At 41.4% G+C, this 16,181-nt stretch overlaps 1 protein-coding gene across 2 annotated transcripts in view; it reads right to left on the bottom strand.

Moving 5' to 3' along the window:
• The window catches only part of PHLDB2 (pleckstrin homology-like domain, family B, member 2), a 124,047-nt gene that overhangs the window by 86,408 nt on the left and 21,458 nt on the right, over nucleotides 1-16,181 (bottom strand). For both annotated transcript variants that reach the window (XM_006895341.1, XM_006895340.1), the window contains exon 2: nucleotides 8,383-8,766. In XM_006895341.1, the coding sequence (XP_006895403.1) occupies nucleotides 8,383-8,766 (384 nt within the window). The remainder of the gene's footprint in view (nucleotides 1-8,382; nucleotides 8,767-16,181) is intronic.

Here is a 16,181-nt window from a genome sequence, read left to right as displayed (position 1 = left end):
GCAGCAAATGATGTGTGATAGATCATTGCCTTCCTACTAATAAGACCAGTCTATCAATACATGTTAAATATGGATCAAGCCAAGAGTTACTGCAACTGCTTGGGTTCCCATTAACACAGTTAATTCAGTTTGTGTTTAAAAATTAAAATGTATGGAAATTACACAAATTTTTTATGCATCTTGGCACCTCAACTTTGAAATGAAGGAGTTTGGCTATGAATTCTTCTGGAAATAGAACTTTCCCCCTTCTTTTCTAAATTATAATATCATTGATATAACATGCAAGCAAGATTCTGCTGAAGATCACCAAAAACAGAGAACTGCCTGAAGTGCAGGCTGGGTTTAGAAGAGGCCATGGTACTAGGGATGTTATAGCTAAATTGATCTTGGCTGAAAAATAGAGAGTACCAGAGGAATGTCTATCTGTGTTTCATTGATTATGCAAAGGCATTTGACTGAGTGGATCACAATAAACTGTGGCTAACTCTGAGAAGAATGGGAATCCCAGAACACTTCATTGTGCTTATGAGAAATCTATGCTTAGACCAGGAGGCAGTCGTCAGAACAGAGCAAGGAAACACTGCAGGGGTCAAAATTGGGAAGGGTGTATGCTAGGGATGTGTCCTATCTCCATACCTTTCCCATCTATATGTGGAACAGATTATCCGGGAGGCTGGGCTATACGAGGAGAAATGTGGCATCAGGATTGGATGTAGACTTATCAACAACCTGCATTAAGCAGATGCCACAACCCTGCTTGCTGAAACTGAGGAGGATCTGAAGTGCTTGCTGCAGAAGGTCAAGGACTGCAGCCTTCAAAATGGATTGAAGCTCAATATCAAAAAAATAAAGAAATTCTCACCACTGGGCAGATTGGCAGCATCTTAATGGATGGTGAAGAGATTGAGATTATAAACAACTTTAGTTTCGTGGCTCTACAATTAACACTCTTGGCACCAGCAGCCAGAAAATAAAAAGACAAATTGCATCGGGAAAGTTTGCTGTCAGAGACCTCTCCAAAGTACTGAAGAGCAACAATGGCAGTCTGGAGACTAAGGTGGCCTGATCCAGGCCATGGTCTTTGCAATTACTTGATATGCATTGGAAAACTAGACAATGACTAGGGATGATAGAGGGAGAATTGATGCCTTTGAGTGTGGTGCTGGAGAAGAGTGTTGAATATACCACGGACTGCTAAAAGAACAAGCAAGTTCATCCTAGAGAGGGTAATATCAGATTGCTCCTTGGAGGCAAGAACTTTGAAGTTTCGTCTGACATACTTTGGACACGTTGCAAGGAGGGACCAGTCCTTGGAGAGGGATGTCATGCTTGGGTCGGTGGAGGGACAGCACAGGAGAAGAAGACCCTCGATGAGATGGATTGATTCAATGACTGGGGTAATGGGGATAAGTGTGTCAGAGATAACAAGACTGGCAATGGATAGAGCAAGGTTAGTCGTACATTTGGTGGCTATGAGTGCAGGCAACTTAATGGCACATAACAACAACAACAAATTATAGATTTAAATTGTCCCTGTGTAACCAGAGGCAGAAGTACACACATTTGAATTTACATCATGCTTTGAAATGCTGCCTTTACATAGGAAGCCCCAGGAGAGAACAGCCATCACTTTCCTGCATGTCCTTCTAGTTAAGAGGATGCAGTGCAGGAACACAACAAAGGCAAGACTCTCTAACAATTGAATTTGACATTTTTACTCTTCAGAAACTGTGGCTATCTTTTCCAAAGGTGTATTATTATCCACTAAATCCATAAACCTGTTTAGAAGAGTTTAGGCTTACTTTTAATTTACTCATTTTGTAGAAGCTTGACAGTTTGGTTGGATTTTTAAAAAAAAAAAATAAAATACTGGTTTATTTACAAAGTTCATATACACTGTTTTTCATATTCCCTTCATTTAACCAGGACTTACTGACAGAATCCCTGGATGATACAAATCATTAATGCACTAGACTGCTAATGGAAAGGCTGTAGGTTTGACTCCACCCTGTGATTGGGTTGTATTAATAAGCTCTAAATTATTCAAACATATGATATAGTTGTAAAATTGACATCATGCACCTTTAGCCTGCAAAACTGGTCAACCTGTCTGATTAATTTACTTGGTCCTCAAACTCTGTTGTAACTTCTCTGTAGCCATGCAGAGTTCCCTAAGCTGTTTATCATGAATGCATCCTTCATTGAATTAGCATTTGTCTTTTCTTTGTCATATGTAACTAGAAACTGTAAGGATCTTAAAGTTGTACTTTTCTCAATCATATGTGAACTGTTAAGCTGCCTGTTTACTAGGAGAAGAAATGCATCTTTCCTGAATTACCACTTTTTGAAACTATTTTTCTCCATCACATGTAAACTATATCATAAGTTGCTTGTTTGTTTACAACTGTTCTTTTGAGTGTAAAAAAATCCTATAGCTCTGAACATGTGATATGTTAAGGTTAACACCTAACTCAAGTATAAAAATAATCATCTTTAACCAGGGAGGCAGTTTTTTAGTGGATTCTCTCTGCTCTCCCAGATCTGCAATAAAGTGCTTTCAGTACTGCAATCCATGTACCTTACAGGTGAATGACCTGTAAGAACAACTCTCCTGCATTCACTAACATCTGCTGCACTCAGGAAGAAAATCCTGGTGATCTACTTCTTTAAAGATTGTCACTGAAAACCCTACAAACACAGCTCTACTCTAACACACAGAGAGTCTTGATGAGTTGGAACAGACTTGAAAACAGCTGTTTCTCACAGGAATTGAAAAGATTCTGTTGGCATAGTGACATGTTTTAATAAGACTTTACACCTCCATGTGCATCCTCAAATATGCCATTATTGAGGTAACATGAGTCACACAGAGAAAGGGGAGAGAAACACTTTCCACCTGACTGGCTTATGGCAGATCTCTTCTTACAGATCTTATGCATCCAAAGGAGCCAGAGGACTTTCCACTACAGAGAAAATAACTCCTCAAAATGAGAAATGTGAACTGCTCAAAAGTCAGTTTTGACCTTAGTGGTTAAGTTCAGAAAGAATTGTGAAAATCAGCAAATGTCCAAGCTCATTTTATTGGCAGGTAAAGCAGCAATTTGCAGACTCATAAATCCCAGGTCTCTAAACACCATTAAAATCTTTGCTTCATTAAATCAGCCTGGAGTGCTTTTCACATTCCTCTCAACTCCATTTATCACTAAGCTCATTAATTATAAACATGCTCCTTTGTTAAGCAAATAATCCCACGTTCAGATTACTCCAAGAGGAAGGGTATCCAAACCAAATGGCAAGACTTTTTTTTACTTATATGAAAGTTGTATCTCACATCTTGAGGTAACACACATTGCGTCTGCCTTCGGAAAATTAATAAACAGCTCACTCCCTGGGACCCTTCAGCTCTCAGCAGTGTTCTGTGGAGGCTGCTCTGTGGTAACCAGAGGAGCCTTTGATGTTTGCTGTCTTTAAAGCACACACAGCCTTACATCTCTGTGACAACAGCCTCTACTCTCAACATCAGAGGCCTCCTAACCCACTGCAGCCTATCTGAGCAATTAAAACCATCTGCTGGGATCTGCTCATTTACACCCCAACAGCTTTCTTGTTACAGCCTTCTCCTGAGGAAGCCTAGTTCTCAAAAGACAGTCCTCAGAGAGAACTCACAGCTCACAAAAGTCTGACAGACCCCCAGGAAGGAAGATATGAGACCCTGCGTACTGCTGCGTTCTTCCAAGAGCTATCTGCAGGGATCACATTGATGTCAGCAACTTGAAAGTTTAGACTAAGGAATCTTAAGGAGCAGAAAAGGAGGTTGAGAATGGTTGCACAAGTCGGAGAATGTAATCAATGTTATCGAATGATCTGTGGTGAAACTATTCAATGGCTGCTTGTTTTGCTATGTGAATTCTCAACAACAAAAAGTAAAATTCAAAGAAAGGTGAAAATATTTCAGCTGAAAAGGAAGGGAGGGAATTTTGAGGTAGTCTTGTTGCTGATGACAACAGCTCAAAATTTCAAATGATGCTTCATTTATTCTGCCTGAACACCAGCAAGCTTTTAATTTTTTTCTACCCAGATTTCCGTTTCTAACAATCACGATTTTCTGGCAATAAAAAGAGACATCTTGTTTGAAATTACTGCCCACAGTCTCTAGGTGGTACAAATGGTTAAGGTGCATGGCTGCTAAATGAAAGGTGGAAGGTTTCAATTTACTCAGAGGTGCCGCAAAAGAAAGTTCTGGTGGGCAAGTTTAGAAAAACAGTCAATGAAAACGCCATCAACACAGTTTGCATCCAAGAAACATGGGATCGCTATAAATAAAACAGGCAAACACTGGGGGTATTTCTAGGTAAATATGGTCATTAGGAGAAGGAAAGGTTTAGATATTTAAATATGGATTAACAGCCTGGAGTTCTTAGGGGATATAATGAGAGAACTCAACAAATAGAAATTATGACTACTCTTTGAAGGGAGCTCTGGTGGACTAGTGGTAAGGAGCTGCGTTGTCAACCCAAAAGCACGTGTTTCAACTTCACCCATGGTTCTGTGGGAGCAAGATGGGCAATCTATTCCTACGTGATTTACTGTCTCTGAAAACACACTGGAGGGTCAGCTATGAACGAGTTGATTCCTACTCAATGGTACACAACAACAACAACAATACAACTCATGGGGGAGGTCTGGTGGCTTAATGGAAAGGGGTTGCGCTGCTGACTCAAAAGCATAAAAGTCTGAAACTAGCTGCTATGCAAGAGAGGATGAGAAATCTCCTGTGCGATTTACTACTTCTGAAAACGTGCTAGAGGGTCAGCTATGTGTGAGCTCTGAGTGGAAGGTATATAGCAACTAACAAATAACTACTTATTTCCATCAAGTGGAAACTGCCACATAGCTGATCCTTCAATGGCGTTTCAGAGGTTGTAAATCACATGGGAAGAGACTGCCCATCTTCTTCTTGAGGAGCCACCAGTTGACTTGAACCACTTATCTCTGAGTTCCAAAGCTCTGGTAGCCTGTTGGGTAAGGAGTTGCGCTGCCAATCCAAAGATAAGAGGTTCAAATCCACCAGCTTCTCTGTGGGAGAAAGATGGCCAGTCAGTCTCTTCTAGTGTGATTTATAGCTTCTGAAACCCACTGTGTTAGCTTTGAGTTAGTTCTGATGTGATGGCATATAACAACATGTAAATCTTAAGGAGATCGTGGGTAGTAACATGATGGGATGAAAATGAATGTTTGGAAGTTGATTCCACCCAAAAATTCCTCACAAGAAGGTCCTGGAAATCTTTATCAAAATCAGCCAGCAAAATCCTATATGGAGAATACCTCTACTCTAACACAACTGGGATCACGAGGAATAGTGATTGACTTGACTCTTGTTGTTGTTATGTGCTGTCAAGTCGCCTGAGACTCATAGCGACCTTATATACAACAGCCCTAAACCCTGCTATAGCCTGTGCCAATCTTACTGCCTCTGATACACCTACCCCTATCACCCCAGTCACTGAATCAATCCATCTCATCGAGAGTCTTCCTCTCCTGCACTGTCCCCTCCACCCACCCAAACATGACGTCCCTCTCCAAGGACCAGTCCCTCTTTGCAACATGCCCAAAGTATGTCAGACAAAGCTTCAGAATTCTTGCCTCCAAGGAGCAGCCTGGCTTCACCTTCTCCAGGACAAACTTGTTTATTCTCCTGGCAGTCCATGGTATATTCAATACTCTTCTCCAAGATGACAGCTTAAAGGCATCAATTTTCCTTCTCTCATCCCTAGTCATTGTCCAGCTTTCTGTTAGCTGGTTTGTTGTTTTTTTTTTATAAATTTAAATCTTCTTGAAATAAAAAAAAAACACTACAAATAAAGTTAATGGAAGGCCGCTTGTGCTAAAAGACATCAACATTTCTTTTCATCCCATCACTGTCAATTCCGATTCACAGTGGCCCTACTGGACAGAATGGGACTGTCCTAGAAAGTTTCCAAAGGTGTAATCTTTGTGGAAGCAGACCGCCACATCAGTCTCCCGCGAAGCTGCTGGTGAGTCTGAACTACTTACCTTTCTACTAGCAGTCGAATGCTTATAACCACCATACCCTTTCTTAAAAAAAATAAAAAGTCAAAAGAAAGCCCAACAAACTACTATGGAGCTCTGGTGGGTTAGCAGGAAAGAGGTGAACTGCCAACCCAAAGGCAGCAGGTTCGAGTTCTTCAGCTGCTCCATGGAACCAAGATGGGCAATCACCTCTGATGCAATTTCAGGTCTCACCACCATAGTTCCTTAAATAGCCCTTCACACAAAGTAAAAACAATGCATATACAGTGATTTTAAAAAATTAGTAAAGAACATGAATAAGTGGGTCAAAAATACTAATAAAATATTTATAAATTCCTAACTGTATACCAAAAAAAGCAAATTAAAACACTTATCAATTTGACACATTAAACATTTACAATATTCAGTGTCGGTAAGTATAAAAAGAACAAGGTCTGTTAATGAATTGCTAGTGAATGAGTCACCAGGTATTACAGTGCAATTTGAAAATCTTGAGTGAAAATAAAAATGTATAAACCCTTTGGCCCAGTAATTTCACTCATAGTAACTGACCCATAGATGTATTTGCCCAGTTATTCATATATATTTCTTCCTAGGTCCTATAATATTTGCTACATAAAGCTTTAGCAAAAAAACCCTGTAAACAAATGATATCCCGAAATAACAGAAAGTTTAGCTAGCCTTTAAAAAAGAGGTACTGCTATGTTAATTAATATTAAAAGATTACCAAGACATTTAGTGAAGATAAAAGATCAGAACACTTTTTTTCCCCCAGTAGCAGTAGGAAAATTTTATTAGGGAATCAAATAATAAATGTTGAGGAGGTGGGAACTCATACAAAGATCAGAACACTTTATGTTTATGTATGTGTGTCTCTGGGTAGGGCAAACAGTTAATTAACATGCTCACTGCTAGCCAAAAGTTGGCATGTTTTAATGCTCTTAGAGGGGCCTTGAGGAAACAAAAAAAAGATCTGGCAATCTTCTTTCAAAATGTCAGCAGTTGAAAATTCTATGGAACACAGTTCTATCTTGACATGCTTGGGTTCATTGGAAAATGCCAGTTCACTAGAACTGATTCAATAATAAAAGTTGGGTTTTGCTGTTTTTTTTTTAATTAACGTGCCTATAATATGTGGCCATAGAGTCATAGGAAATATCACGGATAAATTTATTTCTTTCTCTCTCATGCTTATCTCTCAAGCTTACCAAAAGAGAAACGCTTACTTGCCATAAATAAGATTGACACAGTGACAGTAACAAGGTTCAGATCTGTTGTTCAGAGGGTCACTATGGATTGTGGTCAATTTGACAGCCCCTAAAAACAACCATCACCCTCCTGTTATGGATTGAATTGTACCCCCACATAGATATCAACTTGACAAATACAAATCAATTGTGCCCTCAAATATGTATCAACCTCCAAATGCTTGTACCCCCAAATATGTGTCAACCTGTTTCCCAGTCTCTACTTTCACTTGTTGCACTGAGTCAGAATCAATTCATAGCTGATCCTCTACTGGGTTTCTGACGCTGTAAATCGCACAGGAAGTGACTGACTATCTTTCTTTCTCAGAGTCACTGGTGAATTCAAAACCACAAAAAAGGTGTGCAATTTGAGTTACGTTTACAACTTCCTAGGTCACCAGACTTCACATAATTATTCTCCATTTTATGATCTGATATAATTGTCCTGTGTATTGTAAATCCTAACCTCTACGATTCTAAAGGGTCAGTTACCTTACTGTGGCAAACCACAATCTACAGGATTAGACTTTATTTTGAATCAACCCATTTTGATATGGGTTATATGATATATGAAAGATTAAATAAGCATGCAAAGATCAGATGGACTTGGTGATCCCCTGGGAAGAACTGAGAACCTCCTAGGTCCAGGGAAGACTCCCAGATCTCTCAGAGATCTGCAACACATGCTGGGTTCACAAGCTGTTAAAAGGATGTTAAGGACCATTACTACCTAGGGCTAACAGGGGGGGAAAAATTCCCCTAGAAACAGCATTCTGAATTTAGACGTCTAGTCTCTCCTAATCTGTGAAAGAATAAATTTCTGCTTTTAAGAACCATCCACCTAGGTAGAGTACTTCTGTTATAGCAGCACTAAAAAACTAAGACACTTTTTATACCGTTATCTTTATTTTTTTGAGGAGCAATTTGTTATTTATGGTAAACACATATTTACTGAGCTTGTTAAATTGTGCTTCACTCAAAAACACCCTGGGAAACTAACATAATAAAACTTGTAATTTCTAGACCAACATATATTCACAGACTTAGGTCTTTAACCCCAATCTCTTTACTCCGACAGCATTACCTTTGGTACGATACTTAAATAAGCAGACTCTCCGGATGCTTTCAGAAAGGCAGAAGAAGGCAGAGGGGGAGTCTTGGCGAGGTCAGAGAACAGTTCATCGTTTCTGATGTTCCGTGGGGTGAGGAAGTTGGCTGAGCTCTGGCTGAGGCTCCCGAAGCCGGTCAAGTCCGCATCAAGGAGAGAGCCTTTCTGGTGGCATCTATATCGCATATCAGGGGGCATCAGGGCTTCCTCAAACACAGACTCCTCATCAGAGATCTGCAGTTTCTCAAGCTCCTTGTTGATTTTCTGCACATCTGCCACGGTGGTACCAGTGGACAAGCGGCTGTCAGGTTTGGTATATTCAGCACAAAGACTGAGGATGGTCTCCAGGCGCTGCCGCTCCTGGAACAGAGAACACAGAGGGATCAGAGGACTCGTAGAGATGGAGATCACCTCATCCTACAAAACCCAGGAAGCTGGGGTCAATGGCAACTTCATTCCAGAGCCTCTTTGTCCTTGGTGACTTTCCATCACCTTTAATGGATGTGTGGAAGGATTCAGATTAAACTCAATTTACCAATGCCCGATTCCATGCCAGATTTTAGTTACAGCTGCTCTCTTCCCCTGTGGACCCCACTGTGGTCCTAACATGCATCAGAATTCAAAATTCTCAAACTCATTGCCACTGAGTCACAATCAAATCCATAGCTGACTCTTCTGTAAATTTTCTGGGGCTGTAAATCACAAAGAAGACTGCCCATCTTTCTCCCATGGAGCAGCTGGTGGATTCAAATTACCTGCCCTTGTGTTGACAGCACAACACCTTACCCAGTAGGCCACCTGAGCTCCCTTTTCAGAACTCAGTAAACCCTCACATTTTTTTTAAATTTATCAATTCTCCAGGCACTTAACATTTATTCTGATTTTTCTCATTTCCATTTCCTCACCATCTCCTTCCTATCCTTTCCTATTTGCCTTCAACATGTAGTTCTCTTACTGTAGAAGAAACATTTCTGTTTACAGTTCTCATCTCACATAAATGTTACAACTGTACCACAACAATCTATGGACGGAGTCTTTTGATTTAAGAGGCCTATCTACATCTTCATTTTTTTTTCCTTGAAAAGTCTTCAAAGACATTTATTCCTCGTCAACATAGGAAGGTCTTTTCTACTAATTTCTCCCAGGGGTGAGTAAAATAAAAAAAAAAAAAAAAGAATAAAAGAAAAGTCAGAGTGACGCTCTGAAATAAAGAAAATTTTACATAATATACAGGTGGAAAGCCAGCAATGTATTTTAATTCTGAGATTGCTAGACCTTTAATTCTACTAGCTGGAAAACAAAATAATAGTTCATTTCTATTCCCGCCCCCCACAAGCCCTCAATATACAGAGTGCATTGATTTCAACGATGGCACCATTAACCATACTTCAAGGAAATTTTGTGGTGTAGTGTGTAACCCACTGGGTTGTTACATGAAGGGTCAGTGGTTGAATCCTTGTGCTGCTCCATGGAAGAATGATAGCAGTCTCATCCAGGGAAGGTTTAAAACCTCAGAAACCCAACAAAGGGTAACCAGGAGCTGGCATCAATTTGCTAGCTGTGAGCTTGGAGGGGTTAACAAATATATATTTCAGTAGGTTTTCCATTTTAAACAAGCAGAGTTTTACAATATATCAACTTTAGGCAAATGTGTATTTGCCAACAACAGAGAATTAGACCTATAAAGTGCTTGCCATAGGCCTAGACAGTCCTGTCTTGAGACAAGGTGCCTCAATAGCTTTACTCTTCACCTGATTTCCTATTCCAACATGACAATGTCTGCTGTGATTACATCCACCACACGAGAACAGAACTCAAAAGCCTTCTTCAGAACTCAACTCACTGCCATTGAGTTGAAGTCAACTCACAGCAGACCCTCCAGCAGATTTTCAGAGGCTCTAAATTGCATGAGAGGTGGCTGTCCACCTTCCTCAGAGCAGGGTGGATTCGAACTACGTGCTTTTGGCTTGACAGCACAAACAGCACCTTCCAAATTGCTTATCAGTCACACACACACACACACACACACACACACACACACACACTTAAAAAATAAATTAAGCAGCACTCGGCTACTGTCTTCAATTCCTGATTGGAACTAAATGGTAAAGACCTAAAGACAGTTCTATCACATTAATTAGCTAAATCAGGCTCAGGCAGAAAAACTAAACAACATACCAACCTAGTTCTGATTTCCCTTAAATATATTAATTAAATAAGACATAGGTTATTAAATGTGCGTATGACTTACAGCTGCATTTTAAAGTAATTCCCCACTCCCCTGCCTCTAGGATGGAAGTTTGATCAGAAACAGGCTCCTAGAATCCCTACCTCCCTTTCATCTTCTGCAGGTCTTCTGGGTTCCAGCTGCGGCTCTGTCCTTGAGGCCTCTCCCCACAGCCGGCACTCATACCTGCAAACTCGCATCCTCTACATCTAGTCATCCAGGAGCCCCCAGGGCTTATGTATCTCTGCAGCTGTCACCTGCTGCCAAGCCCTACCAACCTCAGCTTTATGGCAACGGAGAAGGCATGCCATTTACTGCCTGCTTTTAAAACTCGTGCAACCATCTAGAAAAGTCTACATGAGAATATGCATACAACAGACAATCTGCAAGGGCTTATGTTAAAAGGAAACAGGAATAAGATATTGTATTTCATCCCTTCTCGGTAGCATCTAGTAGTGTTGCAGGATGCTGTCCAAAGTCAAGTTCCTTTTTTTGCAATGTAAGTTAATTTGAAGCATCTAAATTCAGTCTTTATTGGCATTTCATTGTTTAGAAGGCAAATGTATTGAACTTGACATTGATTACATATGAGATTATCCGCAAGTTTACCATTTATATGGACTACACTGAGTGCAGTCATCAAATTCATGAGAGGTATTTCTGCGGGACTCTGAACACATAGCAAAATTCCTCCCACGTCTCCTTCCCAAAATAGTTTTGGTGGCTGCCAGTGCTATTGCTTAATTCCAGAGGGAATAAAACGATCCCAGCCCTAAACTGAATGCTATTTCAGACAGTGAAACGCAGTATCCAAAGGCTTGTGCACAGGAAGTTGGGTCTGCTGGTATGCGTTTCCCCCTATTCTTATCACCCCATTTCACAGCCAATCTGCCCAGGCTTGAATCACACACACATGCAAACTACTGCCCATGAGGCTAAACACAATCCAGGCGCCCAAGACACACCGCTCCCAAAAGCTGCATTAAAGAAAAATAAACCGATGACAAGAAGTGTGTCAGACGAAGTCTGCAAGGCATCCCAGATAGCACGGAGAGAAAAGCCTTTTAAGGAAAAGCCTGAACAGACGCCACATTCGTAGGATAATTCCCCCTTCAGTGCTCTTCTTACTGGAATCGTGCACGTTTCCATTCACCAAGTTGGAGTCCTCCGCCCGGCAAGATCACTAATCAGGGCGACCATTCACACCTGAGCACTCTTCTAAGAGTCAAAATGAGTAGCCACCCGTGAGTACCAGGACTGTGCTCTAAGGCTGTCAGTGACAGTTTTCAGGAGATCACCAGGCATTTCTTCTAAGGTGCCTATGGGTAGATGTGAACCACCAACCTTACAGTTTGCAGGTGATCTCTGAATTTTTTTGTGCCACCCCACGGACTCTTTGAGAGCCCAAGAGAGATCTATTAGCACTATTAATAGAGATTATTAGCACTAGTGATAGAGATCTATTAACACTGCTGGCCCAGTGTACAGCAACTCACCTAGAACTCAATTTCCTATGAAGACGCACCCTCAACAGGCTGAGAGTCAGGTGGGTGGCCTCTTTGAAAATACCCAAATCCTACCTACCACCTTTCCAAACTGGGCAGATTTGACCGTGGCCTGGTGTCATGGGCTGAATTGTAACTCCACCCCTCAATATGCTCTTACTTGGCTGGCCAATGAGTTGTGATATATGCGGAAATAGTCTAACATTATAGTCATGAAATGATCCTCCATGCCGATCAGTTGTAAAACGACTAAAGGTGGAACCAATACTCTTAATGTTGTCACAGCCCCCAAGCCTCTATAAAAGGACTTTCCCCAGGATGTGTCCAGCAACATATGTTTTTCTTTTCTTTTTATAAACAATAAACACAAAAGTTTGTTTCAAACAAATATACACAGTATAAATGAATATACACAGTATAAAATACTTGTATGAAATGAAGTCACTTTCATCAAGTTGTGTGAAAATAATAAAAACACAATGGAGCTGTGGTCGAGTTAATGCTGTTAAGAAGACAAAACTGTATCACTGTAGACCTGCCTGCAAATGGACTTATTTTTCAGAAGAGCTATCACTTTCCTAGTATTTGTAGTTATTCATTCCATAAATATTTACTGAATACCTGAAGTATCATTTCTTAGGGTTCCCATGAAAAATTATCACAAAGTGATAGCTTAAACGACTAAAATGTATTCTCTCTGTTATAGGAGGTACCTGAGTAAAGTTAGTTCTTGCCAGGGTTGTGCCTTCCCCAGTGGCTCACAGAGAAGATCCTTTCTTGCCTTTTCTAGTTCTGGTAATGTCAGGTAATAAGCCATTGGTTTGTGGCAGCATAAAAGAAAAGAAAAGCAAGCAGACGTGTAGACCTCATACCAACAAGAAAGGAGTGTTGGGTCCATGTCTTGTGGGCCTGATCCCTGTGTGGAGAAGCTCCTAGAAACAAGGACTTCTGCCAAAAGCACCAGAAAGAGAAACCCTTTACCTAGAGCCAAAGCCCTGAATTTAGACTCTTAAACTGTGAGTTGTTGTTGTGATGTGCTGTTGAGCAACTCATAGTGAACCTACAGACAACAGCTCTGAACTCTGTTCTGTATTGAGTCAATCTCATCGTCTCTGACATACCTACCCCAATACCCCAGTCACTGAATCAATCCATCTCATCCAGGTTCTTCCTCTTTTGTGCTGTCCCTCTACCTTTCCAACCATGATGTCCTTCTCCAAGGACTGATCCCTCCTGGCCACATGCCCAAAATATGTGCAACGAAGCTGTCCTAGTGACAAGAAGCTGTGCTGCAATCCCAAAGGCTCAAGGTTCAAATCCACCAGAAGCTTTGCTGGAGAAGGAGAAGCCATCTCCTGTGCCAGTCAGATCTGATTCGCCGGTATACAACAAGAAAAAGATTTAAAAAAAAAAAGCCTTGCCTCCAGGGAGCAGCTTGGTTTCACCCTCTCTAGGACAGACCTGTTTATGCTCCTGGCAGTCCACAGTATGTACAACATTCTTTTCCAGCACCACAATGCAAAGGCATCGGTCCTTTAGGAAAGTCATTAATTTGTATTTCTAGGATGGTCAAAATTCCAAACCCAAACCACTACTTTCAAGTCCAGTCCAAATCATAGTTTGGGGTTCTGAGGCTATAACTCTTTGCAGGAGGAAAGTGCCTATCTTTCCCCCATGGAACAGCTAGTGGATTTGAACTGCCAGCCTTCTGGTTAGCAGCCCAACAGGTTCCATATTATGCAACCCAGGCTCCTTCTATGATGGTAGTTGTGTGTCATTGAGTCAGAACCATAGCTGACCCTCTAGCAGCTTTTCAGAGGGAGGAAATCATATGAAAGGTTGCTCATCCTTCTCCCACTCTATGTTGTTGGTGGTGGTGGTGTTAGGTGCTATCAAATCAAACGTGATTTATAGAGACCCTATAAACAACAGATCTGAACCTGTGCCATCTCGACCATCTCTGATACACTTTAGCCCACTACTGCAACACTAGATAAATAAAATAGGTGAGAAAGGTATTTCTGTGAAGGAATTACATAAACCAAGATTTGAATGTGTGAGTAGCATGGTGTAAATAGAAATCTATGTGGTCATCTATGGGGCCACAGAGAAGAGGTTCTGTGGAAGGATGAAATATACACATAGAAATGGACCAGCTTTTCCCGTCTTCATATCTGGATGAAATGGTTCACAAAAGCCCCAAATAAACTTTTGGAATAAATTCAAAAGGTGCCTCAAGTGACAGTCAGGGATTGCTGGTCTAAAAGTGGATGGCAGACTGATGAGCTGCTTACCACAAGAAAAGAAGACAGTTCCAGGATTGTACAAAGTGTGATGTCGGAATTAGGCAGGAAGAGCAGGAATAAAGAGGGACAAAATGGTGTAAAGTCTTTTATGTGGTGATCATGTAACGGGTAAGCATTTGACTACTAACCAAAAGGTCGGTGGTTTGAACCCAACAGCTGCTCTGCATAAGAAAAGACCTACTGGGCTTGTCGCACAAAGATTATAATCTTGGAAAACCTATGGAGCAGTTCCACTCTGTAAGACAGGGTTCCTATGAAACAGACATGTTAACATTCGCTTTTAGAAAGAAATTCCTTAGAGTAGTAACTGGGACTACTATGACGTGATCTCCTCTTTCTGAGCACAGAAAAAGAGTGCATTTCTTTGCGCTGTCCCCCAAGTTAGATACAGTCCTCCAGCTTGCACCGGCCATTGGAAAGAGCTCAGCCGTGTGTCACGTGTGGCAAGAACAGCCAGTGTGTGATTCACCACACGCCTTCCTTGCCAAGGCCGAGTAACACTCCAGATGGCCCTGGCTCTGCTCTCTGGGCCCTAAGTGAGGAAATGTGGAGCAAAGGCCTCCTCTGGTTCACAATGGCCACGTGAGGCAAGTGAGAAACAGATTGACTTTGCATAAGCCTCTGAGATAATGTTTTCCCTCTGTGTCCATCATGACTGATTAAAAAACAACACAGAACCCACGGTATTTGCCATCTAGTTGATTGTGGCTCAGGGCTACGTCATGTGTGTCAGTGCAGGACCACATACCACAGTATTTTCATGGCTGTGTAGTTTGGAAACACTGCCAGACCTTTTTACCAAGGCACCATGGGGTGGGTCTGAAGTGATTAGTAGTCAATCGCTTAACTGTTTGCAGGATTCAAGGATTCCTTTGTGACTAAGAAATCCGATTCAACTTCAGACAGGTGACTGCCCTCAAACTTGGGAGCTGAGGGACTCAAAATCATATATAAATAGATGACTCACTGGCACATAACAATAACATACTATGACAGGTTTGGAAGCAGGAGTGGCATCTACTTCCTAAACAACATGCCTCCAGAAACTCTATGAACTTTGATAAATGTTGATAGTTGAAGAAGGGATTCAGGCCTTTTGCTCATAGGGTCGCTATGAGTCGTGCTCTACTCAAAGGCAATCAACAACAATCATAGTCTTGTTGTTGTTATGTGCTGTCGAGTCACCTGCAACTCATAGCCACCCTATGTACCACAGCCCTAAACCCTGCTCTATTCTATGCCAACCTTATTGTCTCCGACACACTCATCCCCATTACTCCAATGACTGAATAAATCCATCTCATCGAAGGTCTTCCTCTCCTGTGCTGTCTCTCTACCCTCCCAAGCATGATGTCCCTCTCTAAGGACTAGTCCCTCCTTGCCACAAGTCCTAAGTATGTCAGACAAAGCTTCAGAATTCTTGCCTCCAAGGAGCTGCTTGGCTTCACCCTCTCCAGAACAAACTTGTTTATTCTCCTAGCAGTCCATAGTCTATTTTCCAGCACGACAGCTCAAAGGCATTAACTCTCCTATCATCCCTAGTCATTGTTCAGCTCTCTGATGCACTGCAAGTAATTGCAAAGACCATGGCCTGGATCAGATGCACCTTAGTCTCCAGACTGACATCATTACTCTTCAGTACTTTGGAGAGGTCTCTGACAGCAGACTTTCCCAATGCAATCCATCTTTTAATTTCTTGGCTACTGGTGCCAAGTGTGTGATTATAGAGACAAGCAA

This window comes from Elephantulus edwardii, unplaced genomic scaffold (assembly GCF_000299155.1).
Source record: "Elephantulus edwardii isolate Elephantulus edwardi_28Jun2011 unplaced genomic scaffold, EleEdw1.0 scaffold00165, whole genome shotgun sequence".
NCBI lineage: Eukaryota > Metazoa > Chordata > Mammalia > Macroscelidea > Macroscelididae > Elephantulus > Elephantulus edwardii.
Note: the sequence above shows the minus strand (reverse complement) of the source record. Positions and strands in the feature narration are given on the sequence as shown.